The sequence below is a fragment of the Balaenoptera borealis genome, assembly GCF_965194805.1.
Source record: "Balaenoptera borealis genome assembly, chromosome: 12".
NCBI lineage: Eukaryota > Metazoa > Chordata > Mammalia > Artiodactyla > Balaenopteridae > Balaenoptera > Balaenoptera borealis.
This window is the reverse complement of record NC_138869.1, coordinates 61564683-61581303: the sequence shown is the minus strand read 5'-3', so window position 1 is coordinate 61581303 and position 16621 is coordinate 61564683. Positions and strand designations below refer to the sequence as shown.

The 16621-nt window shown below is 36.4% G+C and overlaps 1 protein-coding gene across 12 annotated transcripts in view; it reads right to left on the bottom strand.

Moving 5' to 3' along the window:
- Nucleotides 1-16621, bottom strand: part of NEK10 (NIMA related kinase 10) — a 325496-nt gene that overhangs the window by 49214 nt on the left and 259661 nt on the right. For 9 of the 12 annotated variants that reach the window (XR_014232504.1, XM_082346463.1, XM_082346468.1 and 6 more), the window contains 2 exons: nt 16503-16540; nt 684-784 (listed from right to left, as the gene is read on the bottom strand). Coding sequence is in view for 10 of the 12 variants with exons in the window: in XM_082346463.1 (XP_082202589.1) it covers nt 684-784; nt 16503-16540 (139 nt within the window). In the remaining 2 variants the exon portion in view is untranslated. Of the gene's footprint in view, nt 1-647; nt 785-2608; nt 2637-16260; nt 16404-16502; nt 16541-16621 lie in introns of those variants that run through there. The other 3 variants (XM_082346466.1, XR_014232505.1, XM_082346472.1) reach the window with 3 other exon arrangements.

Here is a 16621-nt window from a genome sequence, read left to right as displayed (position 1 = left end):
GAATAGTGGCTGGTGCATAGTAGGCATCTAGTAATTAAATGTCAAATGAAAAAATGAATGAATGAATGAACTACATATTAAGACATACAGTCTTAAACTTCAAAATAATAGTTACTTTCTTGTCCAAATATCTACACAAAATTTGTTTTCTTATTAACAGTACCTAACTTTGGTAAATGACCATTCAACTCCCTTATCGTTAGAAAGATTTCTGTAAATAATTTGTAACCAGTGATTACTTCTCCAATGCCTAAGGGTCACTGAGATTTAGAAAAAGTTTTTAAAATCCTGAATTTTGTGTTTTCAGTTTTTTGAGAGGTCTTGGTTTTATCCCAGCCTCGTCAGGATTAGGGAACTACTTTCCTTTCTTTCCTGTAGCCCAGCTCTGTCCCCACTTTCACCCCCACATAAAAGGGACATTTGTGTTGAAGTTTGTTTTTGGTTGGGCACTAACAGTAAAAGAGCAGGTTAGGAGTCACAGGGAAAACCTGACATATCTGCTTCTTTTAACCTATGACCTTCCCAGCTCTGCTGCTAAGCTAAAGTGTTCCCAAATGTATGTAGTTGGAGAGAATAAGAATAAGCATCACTCGAACTGAAAGTTTCTCAAAGTAGTTCTTTACCAATATTAGCACCAAACTTGTACTTAAGATAAAAAGGAAATAAAAAGCTAGCACACTGACCTGAGTGATGTAGATGATTTTGTGCAGCTGGATTAAGATCTGCTGAATAGGATCACTGATCTGACGTACTTTCCTCTGGGACACAGCAATTCCTGCAGATGCTGTGGATGACAAATTCTGCCATTAATCAAGACCCTTTTCCCCTTCAAAAGTGGTATTAAGTGGAAAATGGGGTAAAATTCTGAAAAAAAAATACTCTCATCCTACCAACGAGAAAATATGTAGAGACCTTGTTACACTTCAATATTTTATGATATGGGATGCACAATTCTTTCCTTCTACTTCTCAGACCTCTAAGTAACATAATAATGTTATCATTTGTAACATCTTAAAGACTGTTTATCACTTGGAAATTTTGCCTGCAATTACACAAGGCTGCCACAAGGAGTCAGTGGTGTCTTGGATACTGTGGCCGTTGAAAAGCTGGGCTTCAGATATGTGCAGTTAAGGGATTATCACACTTAAAAATTTTAAATTCATTTGCCCTCAGTAGCAAATAAAACTAATTTTATTAAAACTACTAAAATGCAAATAGTGAATAGGCAATCTTACAGAGCAAACAAAAAATAAAATTATAATTTGTAATAATCAAGGGTTTGAAAATTATGTTACTTTCAAACCCTTGATTATTACAAATTATAATTTTCACCGAGATTTCTCTTCAGGTCTAAATAAGACACATCTATAATTTATCCTGAATTCTCATCACAGAGCCACATCACTTTCACAGTTCTAGGCTAGCTTGGTATCAAACTGAATATAAGCTGCTTTCCCAGATTCACATGTCATAGCCACAAGTGGCCCATTCTTAACTTTGAGGAATGTAAAGCTATTTAAAGGAATAGCCTTGACCCTTGTATTAGCCACAAGGTCCCCTCTGCCTCCTCTCACCCTCAGATCCACACTGGAGAAAATGGAAGAGAGACTTCAGATATGTGGATGTATATTATCCTCTCTCCCACATTTCTGCTCTTTCCCTTCCTCCAGATAACATGCAGCATGCTTTCTGAAATAACGCTTTTCTTGACAATTTCTCTTTTTTAAAGAAAAGTTCCAAAGTCCTTCTTTTCTTACCTTCATACAACTTTGAGCACATGAAATTAAATGTGAATACAATCATTGCTTTAGCAACAGCTAAGATTTTGAAAAATGATTCTTATATAAATGATTTCTGAGAAAGTTTGCATATTTTACCATAAAAACTTGTTTTCAAAACATTTATAGAGAAAATTTAATGTGGCCATTAAAAGATTCACCTTGTTTTATTATTAGCATACCAAAATGTATGTTTAGGACACAGACCACAAAAAAGAAAATAAATATAACATTGAAAGAAATATTATTTTCCTTATGGGTATCTTTACTGAGTTTGTTGAGAAATTCACACAAGAAATCATCTAGCTCTAGTTCATCTACATTTAATACCCTGTTTAAATGTTTGCAATTTAAAGGATCTACCTCCTCTAGGAACTGTGTCTAACTCCTTTTAAGCAACAATTACTTGCCATTAAGATGAGGTTTAATAAATTACCCTTAGGGTAAAAATGTGAAGGTAAATCAGAAAGAATTAAGGTAGCTCTGAAATAGAAAACAGAGAGCTGGAATTATCTGCTCCAGCCTGCAGAGATGGCCAAGAGTACATATGTCATATTTTCTACAATGGTGCTTCTTTGCAGAAATAATTCTTAAAACGTAATTATTTGTTTGTCTAGACTGATATCCAAAACTAATGTGGCCAAGTTGATGTTGCTATAGGAACACTAACTTTGCATTTTCTGAAACTGGACGGCTTGGTTTTTGATCACACTTATGTTGATTACTTTATGTTTTTGGTATATGGACTTTCATTCATAGGTAATGAGTTAAAATCTCACAGCATGGCAGAGTTTTTAGATTTGTGATGACATTTTGAGTGGGATGTCTACCTTGCCACAAGAATGTATTCATCTGTGGCTAGATATAAAAACAGAGATAGTTAGCTAGAATGCGTGCCTTCTGAACTACTCAATATACAAAATTACTTAAAATTATTTTTCTTAAGACCTTTGACCACTACTCTCTCAATCCCTGTAAGTCCTTGAGTTTTGAAAATAGTTTTGGTTGCTTAGTCTCTAAAAAATAAATTTTAAAATGTGTAATTACACATGCCCATTGTAAAACAAGCAAACAAATGTAAAACAACCTAAGTATCACAGAAGAGACTTCGAGGGTCCCTGGAACCACCACCCATCAGCCACCTCCCCAGAAGAAACCTCTGATATCAGCTTGGTGCGTTGCCTTCCAGTTACTTTTCTATTTACGTACTTCAGTGTGTATCTTCAGAACAATATTTTTCAAATTGTGGTTGAGTCCTAAATCTGTTTAATGAATCATGACCAGCATTTTGAAAAATGGAATGGAATGGCATGAAATGAAATAGAATAGGATATAAAAATTTCAAAGTGCATTGCATGTAGTAAGGATCCACCCAGTCGAGATATAAAATGTGTGTCTTACTAAGTGTCATTTCCAAAAAGACTTACTTCCAAAAAGACTTTGAAAGCTACTATTGTAGAAAATCTATAGTATTATCTCATGCTTTATTTCCCTCTTTTTAAATAAATGGTGACACATTATAAGACTGTTTTACAATTTTTATTCTTAGTCTGTCATGGAGATTCTCTTTTATCAACACACCCAGTTATAGGTTATTCTTTATGACCACTATTGAACAGTATTACATGTCCTGCATGCATTATAGTTTCTTAGTCACTTCTGTCTTGATGGGAACTTAGTTTTTTTTCAATTTCTCATGATTATAAATGATGCTGCAGTGGGTATATGTGTGCATGCCTCACTGTGCATAGTACAAGAGGTCTTTTAGGGTAAATAAGGAGAAATTAAATAGCTGGGCCCTTTGATACACATATTTCCTATTTTAACAAATACATTTTAAAGTGGCTGAATCAATTTGCACTCTGATCAGAAGAGAATCCATTTTTCTATACCGTGATCAACACTATAATCAAACTTTTCAATTTTGCCTATCTGATTTTGTTTTATTTTTTGTTTATCTGAATGCTGATGAGGTTATTGTACTTCTTCGGTGATTTTCTGTTTGCATCCCAAGCTTTTTTTTTCTTATTGATTTGTAAGTGCTCTTTACATTGTCTGACTACTAATCCTTTTATTGTATTTTACATGTTAAAAGTATTTTCACCTAATCTGTTACTTCTTTTCAATTTAAAGGGCAGACCAGTGGTTAGGAATCTGCGCTCTCACTGCCAAGGGCCTGGGTTGGATCCTTGGTTGCTGAACTAAGATCCTGCAAGTTGGGGAGCATGGCAAAAAAAAAAAAAAAAAGACATCATAGAAACTGATCATATTCCAACGTCAGTCATATACAGTATGCCCATGATTCATATCTATATGGTTCCTACTGTGAAAGATAGAAAGTATTTGGTCTCATTAAAATTTAAATAAAATCAAAGTTTACATTGGAATACTTTATATTCATTTTACAGTTTTTATTAAAATAGTGAACTTAATTAGTGTTTTAAAACTTAGAAGGAAACTACAAAATTCATTATAAGAGGCAATTTACTTAGAGTGTAAAAAAAAATTATATTTGCTAGCTTACTGTGTGGTGAGCATGACATTAAACAGCTACTTTTCCCCTCTGGGGTGGTGGGTATGAGGACCTGGAGGAGGTGTTGGCAAGGGTTTTACACATTTAGTCTCATGTGATCCTCACAACTATTCTGAATGGTAGTTGTTTCTATGCCCATTTTATAGATGACTGAAATTAAGGAGATTGTCCAACCAAGACTGAAGAACTGGGACATGCAACAAGGTGGGCCCTAAACTCTACACTGATTTAGTCTCCTAACTTGTCACTGGGAGACCATGAAATTATGGACAATGTAACATAATATATATGCTCCTTCCCACACCTGAAATACTACTTTTTTCTTAAAAGGAGTCGCTACTTTTAACATGTTCTGACTATACCTTTGAACATTGGAAAGCATGTACAAGTAATAAACTGGAAGCGTTCTGTCTTTAGCCTGTGCAGTGCACTATATCTGCTTTATTATCTCATGGCACATTACAATAGCCAAGTTAGTTGCCCATTCCTGGTGCTTTGAGACTTGATTTACATCATACATCCAGTCTATTGAAACCACATTTCACAACACAAACTCTGAAACTGTTAATTACTACAAATTGAACAAAAGGTGGATTACACATGTTCCCCCAATTGACCATGATATAGTGTCAACCTACTATTTTTCTGAATTCTTTCTGCTAAGAATCAGGAATTTTTGAACAACTGGAGAAGAGAAAGCTTTGAGCAGGAGCTCCCTGAAAAAAGTAAAAAAAAAAAAGTTTCCCTTTATGAAGGGGGCTAAAACATGTCTTCTCCATATGGGACCAACTGCCCTGTTGAAAGACAACCTTTTAAATTTAAGTACAGTGAACAGATTTGCTCTGGTCTCTTTCCTCTACTTTTGTAAAAAGGAAATAAAGTAACTGAATTGTAGCTTAAATCTGCAAATGCTCAGCAATGAACCTCTGTGCCCAGCAGCATAGAAGGCAGCAAAATTAGACAAAGAACGTTGTATTCACAAGGGGCTCATGGGAGGTCCATTTAGAGGACCACGGATGAAGGACAGAGAACTGATGCAAACATTTCAGCTGAGAAGACCAAGAAGAATGAATAGGTTTTCAGTAGGCACAGGACATGGATTTGGTGTGAGGGAGGGTATATTTGAGTGGCAGCTTCTGAGTAGAAGAACAGTTTCAGCAAAGGACAGGAGTCAGCTAAGTGAGTGCCACATCTGGAGAACAGCAAAGTGTTCAGTTTTCCCTGTGTGCAGTACCATGAAAAGGTATAGTACTGGGTGCATCTGCAGAGGGAGCCAGGGACCATAGCAGATGGTGATTTCAGGAAAGGTGATCTCATGAGAAGAGGCCTAGGGCCTAAGTCAGGCTTGGCATGGAGCAGCACATGGTGACTGTCTGTGAGGAGCAGGAGCCGAGGAGGGGCCAAAGCTTGGACCTGAGTTGTTAAATGACTCCCACGGAAGGAGAGAGGGAGGTGAGAGAGAAGATGATGACCAGAAGGTGTGGGCATGGAATCTTTCCCAACACAGACCAACAGATGGTTCCACAATCAGGTAGAAATTATTAGGAAGAGACTCAATGGTCTGGGCCTAGTCCCCCCACAGTCCAGCCCCTGGTAGAACTTTCCACAAGATGACAGGAAGCTGCAATAAAGCCTCAGCACTTTTCACCCTGGGTGACCAGGCTCCTTCCACTCCGTTTCATTCCAGCTTCAGAAACAAGCTGTTTAAAGGCCAAAGAAGCAAGGCTGCTTTGAGGTCCTTCACTCTTGAATGCTGGCTGAATCACCTTTACATAATGCATCTCACATCTTGTTCAGGCTTAATTTGTGTGTGTGTGAGGATTAGGGTTTCATCCTATTCCAAATTCTCTATGTCTTTATTTTTTTCAAAATATATAATCTCAGGATATTTAAAGTTGCTAAGCCCCTTAAAAGGACTACATAATACACATGGCAAGATGCTGTGTGAAGAATTCACTGTTGTATTATTTCCCACACTTACTTTTGACCTCATGAACCTCCTGTTATCAAGAAGCAGAGTGAGTCAAGCACTGCCCCAAGATGGGGAGGCAGAGAGGAACCAGGGAACAGAGAGCATACATTCCTGGACTTTAAAAGCAATAGTCTAAGCAGAAGACAGAGAGATTCACAGGACCTGTAGCTGAACAAATTCATCATTCTGCCCCTCCTGGACAAGATAAAGCTTCTTTGAGGAGGAAGGATGAAGACACACGAGAAGGAAAGAAGGTCTCAGAAGAGATTCAAATTCCAGCTCACTTGGGCAAAGTCTTGGGTGGGGGCAATGAGGAGGGCAGAGATGTTTGATGGAAGTCTCTCTACGTTTGGGGATTCAAGAGTGGAAAGGCTGGGGGTGCAATTCCCACAGGGAGCTCTGGGAAGTCCTAGCCATGCAGATGTTCCCTGCACCATATGACCTGGGATGGAATGGGGCAGGAGAGACAGCTTCCTGGGGTGTCAGAGGCTCAGCCCCCAAGTCTCCAAACCCAGAGAGTGTGGAAGAGTAGGCTAACCTTCCCAGACCCCTGAGAAGGTGAGCTGACAGAGCAAGGAGCTTGCCCCACAGAAGTCCTGCCTTCATGTCAAGGGGACAGCCAGAAATGGGAACGTGTACTGGGAGCTGGAAGTCAGGGAGGGCTGTGCCCACTTCTCAGCACAGCAACGTGGAAGAGTGACCCCCACTCAGTACTCAGAGCAGATACCAGCACAGGCAGTCTCAAAGCCTCAGTACAATGATGCCAACTGAATCCTTGGAACAAAAATACCACTCAGGGAAGAAGAAGAAGAAAGAGAAGTGCAATTCTGTTTGTCTGACTTTAAGCCTGATATGATAAAGAAATCACCAACACATTGAAATTTGCCTTTAGGCTAATTGATTATGTTTTCTGAGATGTGGAATAGGGGCTTAATATAAAAATTAAGTTCAGTTTTGGGAAAATATATAAAGTTAGATTTTTTTCCCCTGAATTTGTGACCTAAAAATAACATGCATTTGGCCTAGTCCATATAACCTGGCCCTTATCCATTGACTTAGTTGTTCTTATACTATGCTACAATCACTAACCAAGCCATACTGGCTCCTTTTATTCCTACTAGAGGGAACCTTTTTTTCTCTGAAAGTCAACTCTATTGATGAAGCTCAGAATTCTCAAGAAGAAAATATTGTGCTGTGAAAATACACTGTGTTCAGCACTATGGATGCAAAAGCTAACCAATCAAACTAAAAGGAACAGAAAGAAAAGATAGGAACCCTCCTCTTATTCAATTACCTGGACAAGAAAAATTTATCTCAATCATGGAAAACAGACAAAATGATCATTGCTTGATTCTCTGACATCATGTTATGACATTTTCTAATAGTTTTACTTGATTCTAATCTAACACTCTTAATCCACATCGATAAAGGTGAAGGCAGTTACAGTCCTGTAGAGTTAGTGGTTAACCTATAGAAATTGACATGTTGGTATGACTTTATAGGCCAATCAAGACGTTAATCACAAAACTGATATGCCTTTATTGCCCCACAGAAAATTTGCCAGTCTTATGCTTAATTTAGCAATGTTGCTTCAGCTTTTCTTTACTATATATATACTTTTTTTACGATATATATATATATATATATATATATATATATACTATATATACTTTTACAACTATAAAAATATATTTATACAACTATAAAAATCCCTGTCTCCAAATGCTCTTGAACAGGCTCTTTTGTCCTCCATCTGGTTCCATCATTAAGGGAATTTAAATAAAACTAGGATTCTTGCTAAAAAATAACTTTAAGAATTGTGCTTTTTGGCTTCCCTCATGGCGCAGTGGTTGAGAATCTGCCTGCCAATGCAGGGGACACGGGTTCGAGCCCTGGTCTGGAAAGATCCCACATGCCGCGGAGCAACTAAGCCCTTGTGCCACAGCTACTGAGCCTGTGCTCTAGAGCCCGTGAGCCACAACTACCGAGCCCACGTGCCACAACTACTGAAGCCCACGTGCCTAGAGACTGTGCTCCACAGCAAGAGAAGCCACCGCAATGAGAAGCCCGCGCACTGCAATGAAGAGTAGCCCCCACTCGCCGCAACTAGAGAAAGCCCATGCACAGCAAAAAAGACCCAACACAGCCAAAAATAAATAAAAATTAAATAGGTTAAAGAAAGAAGAATTGTGCTTTTTGACTCCAATATGGTAAGAAACAATAAGTAGTTTCTTATAAATAAATAAGAAACTTATAAATAAATAAATTTTAAAATTTTAATTAACATGTCATCTAAAACATCCCAAATAATCTATGGCATCCAAAGTGAGGAATGTCAATTAACAATGAATGAAACCCAATCCAAAAATGGGCAGAAGACCTAAATAGACATTTCTCCAAAGAAGATATACAGATGGGCTACAGACACATGAAAGAATGCTCAACATCATTAATCATTAGAGAAATGCAAATCAAAACTACAATGAGATATCATCTCACACCGGTCAGAGTGGCCATCATCAAAAAATCTAGAAACAATAAATGCTGGAGAGGGTGTGGAGGAAAGGGAACTCTCTTGCACTGTTGGTGGGAATGTAAATTGATACAGCCACTATGGAGAACAGTATGGAGGTTCCTTAAAAAACTACAAATAGAACTACCATACGATCCAGCAATCCCACTACTGGGCATATACCCTGAGAAAACCATAGTTCAAAAAGAGTCATGTACCAAAATGTTCATTGCAGCTCTATTTACAATAGCCAGGACATGGAAGCAACCTAAATGTCCATCGACAGATGAATGGATAAAGAAGATGTGGCACATATATACAATGGAATATTACTCAGCCATAAAAAGAAATGAAATGGAGGTATTTGTAATGAGGTGGATGGAGTTAGAGTCTGTCATACAGAGTGAAGTAAGTCAGAAAGAGAAAAACAAATACAGTATGCTAACACATATATACGGAATCTAAGGGGGAAAAAAAGCCATGAAGAACCTAGTGGCAAGACGGGAATAAAGACACAGACCTACTAGAGAATGGACTTGAGGATATGGGGAGGGGGTGGGGTGAGATGTGACAGGGTGAGAGAGTGTCATGGACATATATACACTACCAAATGTAAAATAGATAGCTAGTGGGAAGCAGCCGCATAGCACAGGGAGATCAGCTCGGTGCTTTGTGACCACCTAGAGGGGTGGGATGGGGAGGGTGGGAGGGAGGGAGATGCAAGAGGGAAGAGATATGGGAACATATTGTATATGTATAACTGATTAACTTTGTTATAAAGCAGAAGCTAACACACCATTGTAAGGCAATTATACTTCAATAAAGATGTTTAAAAAAAAAAAAAAAGAAAAAAACAATGAATGAGATCTCAGCTGTACTGGAGGGCAGGAAGTTGGCCCAGCCAGAAGAGGCCTCTTGCCTGTTTCTCATTACTATTAGCTCACCAGTCACCATCTGCAATACTCAAATTACTTTATGACAACAATTCAAAGGGTAGTTGTAAGCACTCTGAAACAACTTTTTTAAAATAATTAATTAATTAATTAATTATTATTATTACTTTTGGTTACATTGGGTCTTTGCTGCTGTGCATGGGCTTTCTCTGGTTGTGGCGAGCGGGGGCTACTCTTCGTTGCAGTGAGCGGGCTTCTCACTGCAGTGGCTTCTCTTGTTGCAGAGCATGGGCTCTAGGCACATGGGCTTCAGTAGTTGCAGCACGCAGGCTCCGTAGTTGTGGCTCACAGGCTCTAGAGCACAGGTTCAATAGTTGTGGCTCACGGGGTCTAAAGCAAGGCTCAGTAGTTGTGGTGCATGCGCTTAGTTGTTCCGCAGCATGTGGGATCTTCCTGGACTAGGGCTCAAACCCATGTCCCCTGCATTGGCAGGTGGATTCTTAACCACTGCAGCACCAAGGAAGTCCTGAAACCAATTTTTGAATCTCAGTAATCATTAATAATGGCAATTTGGAATTTGAAAGCCCTGCTTTTCTACATTGACTCAATTATTTGTACACTAAACTACAATCATCATCCAAGCCACATAGACCTCCCTTTACTACTACCAGAGGGTGGTGTAGCTTTCTTCTCCTCCTTTCATTTAGCCTTTTCCCAGGGCAGAAACCCCCAGGGCAGGGTTGTGGGCTGCCTTAACAGCTAATTTGCAGTCTGCACTTAGGCTTGGATTGGGACCATCAATAACTTTTGTGAGACTGAGTACCTTTTTGAAAAGACATTGTCCTCCAAAGAATATGTAAAAATCTACATCTGGTCCACACTCCCCCAGTGCCTGCCTGGCATGAAGAACTAGGACGCAATTCATCATTGATAAAGAAAACGTGTTATCTCCCACCCCTTCCCCAATCTGAAGTCTAACATTAAAATATCATTGTTTCCCTAGTCTTTAAGTAATCACAAGATTACTTACACAGTTGCTCTCAATAGGAAGAATAAACGAGGGTTTAAACAGTGGTAGGTCTGCATCATTTACAAAATAAGTAGTTTTCAGGGGCCTGATCTCAGAGGAAATACTCAAGATACATGCAAACTTTACTAAAGATGCTTATAATATGGTTGTGAAATATAACTAACATACCCAAATCCCGACAAACAATATAGAAAAATATATAATTATATGTCAAATTGCATAGTGTAGACTAGTATTATAAGAGTTTTGATTAAAGTCTGGTAAGCACATTTTCACGTGCTAAAAGAATTGCTATGCAATAAAATTAGAGAAGGCATTTACACAAAATCACCTTGGCAATTGTGAAATCTAGTATTAAGTATTCTATGTTAATAACTAACTTGAAAGCAAGCTACTGAAAGTTGCTCATAATAAAGACAACTAGAATATAGCTGTGCTCTCTGGAATATTTGGATGAAACATTGACTATTTTACATAGATGTGATCTTTATGAACAAAAGACAAGTATAAATATAGATTCTCAGTCATCTAGTAAGATAATTAAGAGCCTGGAAATCATGAAGAGACAATTTCTATTCAAAATGCAGAGCATAATAATTCCCATCTATTAGTTCAGTGCCTGGGTGTTAGCTGCTGAAAAATGAAAAACCCAGCAAAGGAGGGAAAAACATCAGTGTTAATCCAGTCAAAGTTGGCCATAGTCTTAGTTGACATTACATTTGCATTTTAAATTTGGGTTTGACTGACACTCCCCAAAATTTACATTTGACCTACACAAATAGCATCCATAACATTAAAATGTACCCTATTAACTTGACAAAGAATAAGTTTCTTATCATATGTTTTGGTATGATTTAATTTTCACAAACGTACAACATCATTTCCCCTATCTCAACAGGGAAGGACTATTTCTTTTTTATATATAAAAGACCCTAGACATTTTTTCCAATTCAAAATATCCAATTGTTTGATTAATTTGACTCTATAGACAACAGAACAAATAAATTATTTTTAAAGAACTGACACAAAATTAGTATACAGAAATCTGTTGCTTTCTGTACACTAACAATGAACTATGATAAAGAGAAGTTAAGAAAACAACCTCATTTATAATCACACCAAAAAGAATAAAATACCTAGGAATAAATTTAATCAAGAAATTGAAAGACCTATAATCAAAAAGCTAGAAGACATTGATGAAAGAAACTGAAGATGATACAAAAAAATGGAAAAGTATCCTGCACTCATGGATTGGAAGAAATAATATTGGTAAAATGTCCATACTACCCAATGCAATGTATAGATTTAATGCAATACGTATCAAATACCAATGACATTTTTCATGGAACTAGAATAAATAATTTAAAAATATATAGAACCACAAAAGATCCTGAAGAGCCAAAACAATATTGAGAAAAAAGAACAAAGCTGAAGGTATCATGCTCCCTGACTTCAGACTATACTACAAAGCTACAGTAGTAAGAAACAGTATGGTACTGGCACAAAAACAGACACATAGCTGAGTAGAGAGCCCAGAAATAAACCCACACACATGTGGTCACCTAATCTATGACAAAGGAGGCAAGAACATACAATGGGGAAAAGACAATCTCTTCAACAAGTGATGCTGAGAAAACTGGATAGCTACAAGTAAAACAATGAGATTAGAACATTTCCTCACACCATATACAAAAATAACCTCAAAATGGAGATTAAAGACTTAAATGTAAGACTAGAAACCATAAAAGTAGAAGAAAACATAGGCAGTACACTCTTTGACATAGGTCTTAGCAATATTTTTTGAATATGTCTACTCAGGCAAGGCAAACAAATGCAAAAATAAACAAATCGGACCTAATGAAAGTTAAAAGCTTTTGCACAGTGAATCAAACTATAGACAAAATGAAAAGACAAACTACTGAATGGGAGAAGATATTTGCAAATGATATGTCTGGTAAGGGGTGAATATCCAAAATAAATAAAGAACACATATAATTCAATATAAAAAAATTAAAAATGGACAGAGCACCTGAATAGACATTTCTCCATAGAAGACACACAGCTGGCCAACAGGCACATGAAAATATGCTCAACCTTGCTAATCAGGGAAATGCAAATCAAAACCACCATGAGAGATCATCTCACAACTGTCAGAATGGTTATCATCAAAAAGACAACACATAAATGTTGGCAAGGTTGTGGAATAAAGGGAACCCTAGCACACTGGTGGTGGGAGTGTAAATTGGTTCAGTCACTATGGGAAACAGCATGGAGTTTCCACAAAAAATTACAAATAGAACTACCATATGATCCAGCAATCCCACTTCTGATTATATATCTGAAGAAAACAAAAACACTGATTCAAAAAGATGTATGCACCCCAATGTTCATTATAGCATTATTTACAATTGCCAAGATGTGGAAGCAACCCAACTGCCCACCAACAGATGAATGGATAAAGAAGATGTGGTGTATATATACAATGGAATATTACTCAGCCATAAAAAAGAATGAAATTCTGCCATTTTCAGCAATGTGGATGGACCTAGAGAATATTATGCTTAGTGAAATAAGTCATATAGAGAAGGACAAATACTGTGTATTTTCACTTATATGTGGGATCTAAAAAATAAAGCATACAAATGAATAGAACAAAACAGAAATAGACTCACAGATACAGAGAATAAACTAGTGGTTACCAGTAGGGAGAGGGGGAGGTGCAAATTAGGGGAAAAGGATTAAGAGATACAAACTATTACATATAAAATAAATAAGATATAAGGATGTAATGTACAGCACAGGAAATAGAGCCAATATTTTATAACTCTAAGTGGAGTATAATCTATGAAAATAGAGAATCAATATGTTGTACACCTGAAGCTAATATAATATTGTAAACCAACTATACTTCAATTAAAAAAAATTATTCATCCAGAGAACTTTTGGACATAACTGAGTTTCCTGAGGCTAGAGGCACTTAAACAGCATAATGTTACATAGTAAGTAGATCAGGTATGAAAGGTATTCCTTTTCCAGTTTTCTTTTCTTTCTACTGATTATATCAAGGGTTAAGTTTCAGTATGGAATAAGTATGTCATCACCATCTTTGAGATATGAGCTAATGTTCCTTCATAACAAAGAAAACAGACCTCAGGATAAGCAGATAACAATACCTACTAGAATTTAATAATGTTGTTTTGCTTAGATTTGCATTTATTTTTTATAATTGTCACCTATTATGGCAAGTGACGCTATTCTGGTTTCCCATTTGTAACAAAAATATAAACTTCCCTTTAGATAACTTTAAGTTGAGAAAGTAAGTCAAATTAAAGAAACCGATACTTGGAAAATAGTAATACAGATGGTACTCAGATACAGCCAAATTTGTGCCGTGGTAATCTATAAGTGACAAAGGTTAGGGAAATAGAGCTAAAATAATTAATATGTGTAAAAGGTGTTTATTCATTCATTGATTCCATGTTAATTACTGTTAATATTTTCATCCATTCAGTATAGAAATTCCTAAATTTTCAATTCTGTTGTCAGAGAACTGGTCTGTTATTTAACCTAAAGAATATCTTATCAAATAATTTATACAATCTAGTTAGTATTAAAAGACAGAACAAGAGGATTTTTAATAGTGTTAACTTGAAACGGCTTCATGGTTATTTGTTTTACAGGAGTTTGGAGGTACATTAAATACTGCTGTATGACCACAATATGAACCTAGAAGTTCACATTTTAGGAGTACAATATAGGCAAGATCATATTCTAATACAGCCACTTAGCACTCTAAAATAATAGTTCTCACCCTTTGTTCTGCCATAGCACATGGAAAATGATGTTCACATACTAGATATAGTCCTGGGAGCATACCCAGGTTTTGACAAAATTCTCTCATCTCTGACAATTTTTTTCCAGAGCACTTAGGCAATACAGGACTATAGCTATTGGTTATACATAATGGAAAGAATACTGATTTGCAGAGAAGGTGATCTAAGTGGATGGGGCTGGTACCAGTTGTTTGTGATTTGATAAATCAACCAATAGTCCAAGTTTACCTGCAACATTTAAAAAAGTATGACTTTTATAATATGTAGAAAACCCATTTTGCATTAAGATGAAGAAAAAAATTTTTTTTACTCGAAAGTGGAATAACTCATAAGTAGTAACCCAAATTTTCTCATATGCATTACTGTGTTCTACAATATTAGTTGAAACTAATCACTCCTTTATAGGTAAACTTTAGCATTCACTGACAACACTTAAAATGCTATAGTACATTCTGTTTTAAATTTAAAATATATGAATCAGTAAATTTTTAAAAAGTAGATGGTATAACAAACTGTAGTTCTAAGAAATATAATATATTACATGTTAACTGTGCTAAATAGTTTGTTTAAATATCCAGAGATCTGATCAATTTTGCTGACATAAAGTCAAGTCTTAAACTAGCTAACTCAACATACCCTTTAGGAAAAATAATTCTTATTATGAATCACAACTGAACGCAAATGTATTCTGCTATCACTATTATAAAATCAATCAATGACAATCATTTTAACTTCATGATTATGTTATGAACTTACCTTATGCCAAAATAGCAGGAGTAGAGCATGGTCAACATGACAGCTTTAGATATGTTAATAACAAAGCTATCTGTTTTTTGCATCTATGCTGATCGTGACAGATTGGCCCCAAACTGTCAATAACTCTTCCAAAGCAAATTTAATAAATGTGGAGACATGGACTAATATTACAGTAAATCAATTCACATCTCCTTTGTTCACTATACGTATTAACTCTACAAAAGAATGTGAATTAAGGAAGCCAAAGTGAAAATAACATTAAGCAATAATAATTCCAAATTAACCAAAGTAGTAAAATAGAACTTTATACTCGAGTCATACACATATGTTAAAAGCACAGTCACTAAGTTTTTTTTTCTGAATTGTCCAGGTTTAGTTAAAAACTTTACTATTACTGTTGAACTTTGGTCCTCTTTAATAGAAATTAGAAATGTTAATGAATACACTCTTTTTTCTCAAACAATTACTATAAACTTTTATGTTTTAAGAATCCATAATTTTTACATTATTAGAGAAACAATGTGATATAACACTGCTTTAATCAAATACAAATAACTAAAATTATCTGTGTCAGAGTAAAGGAGATAGAATAAGATATGCTTACTCATATCATATAGGTGTAGAGCTTATAGAAATATGTATGTAAAACAAGGTTACTACTTTTTGTTAGTTGGTATGCACTGTAAGCATGAAAATTCAACTGGCTAACATTCCTACTAAAGCAAAAATACAAATTTTAGTAAAACACCCCATATATTTCATCAAATAAGTGAACACAGAAAGCATTTTGATACTGTTTACATGCCAAATTAATAATGATGGACAAACAAAACAAGATTCTCTGGCTGATTGTACTAAAGTTACCTCCCAAGCATCATTCAGGTATTCAGGCCCAACCATAATTCTGTGTTCACCCATTGTGTGCTTGAAATCAACTTGATCTAATAAGTACTACCATGGTCTTTGAGATTGCGAAGTATCACAGTGGGAAGGCTATGGGACTGCCACCCCATCACTAACTCGGCCTCTAGCTCCTTAACGTGGGCCCTGAGCATGAGGGGTGGCACTTTCAGAAGCAGGTCAAGAGGCAGCAAAGCTGAAGAAATAAAAGGGGGAAAGATATGAAACTGTAACATGAATTGCACTGAATTTCAGGGAGGGGTGTATGATGTTATTGCTGCCAACACTAAATTACCTGGCCTTGGTCTTGATCCTATTCCACCAGTGAAGTCTCTGAAAACAGAATTAGAAGGATTTATTCAACCTGGATTTGACTAACATTTACTGAAAGCTTATACCCCGCTATGGTTTACA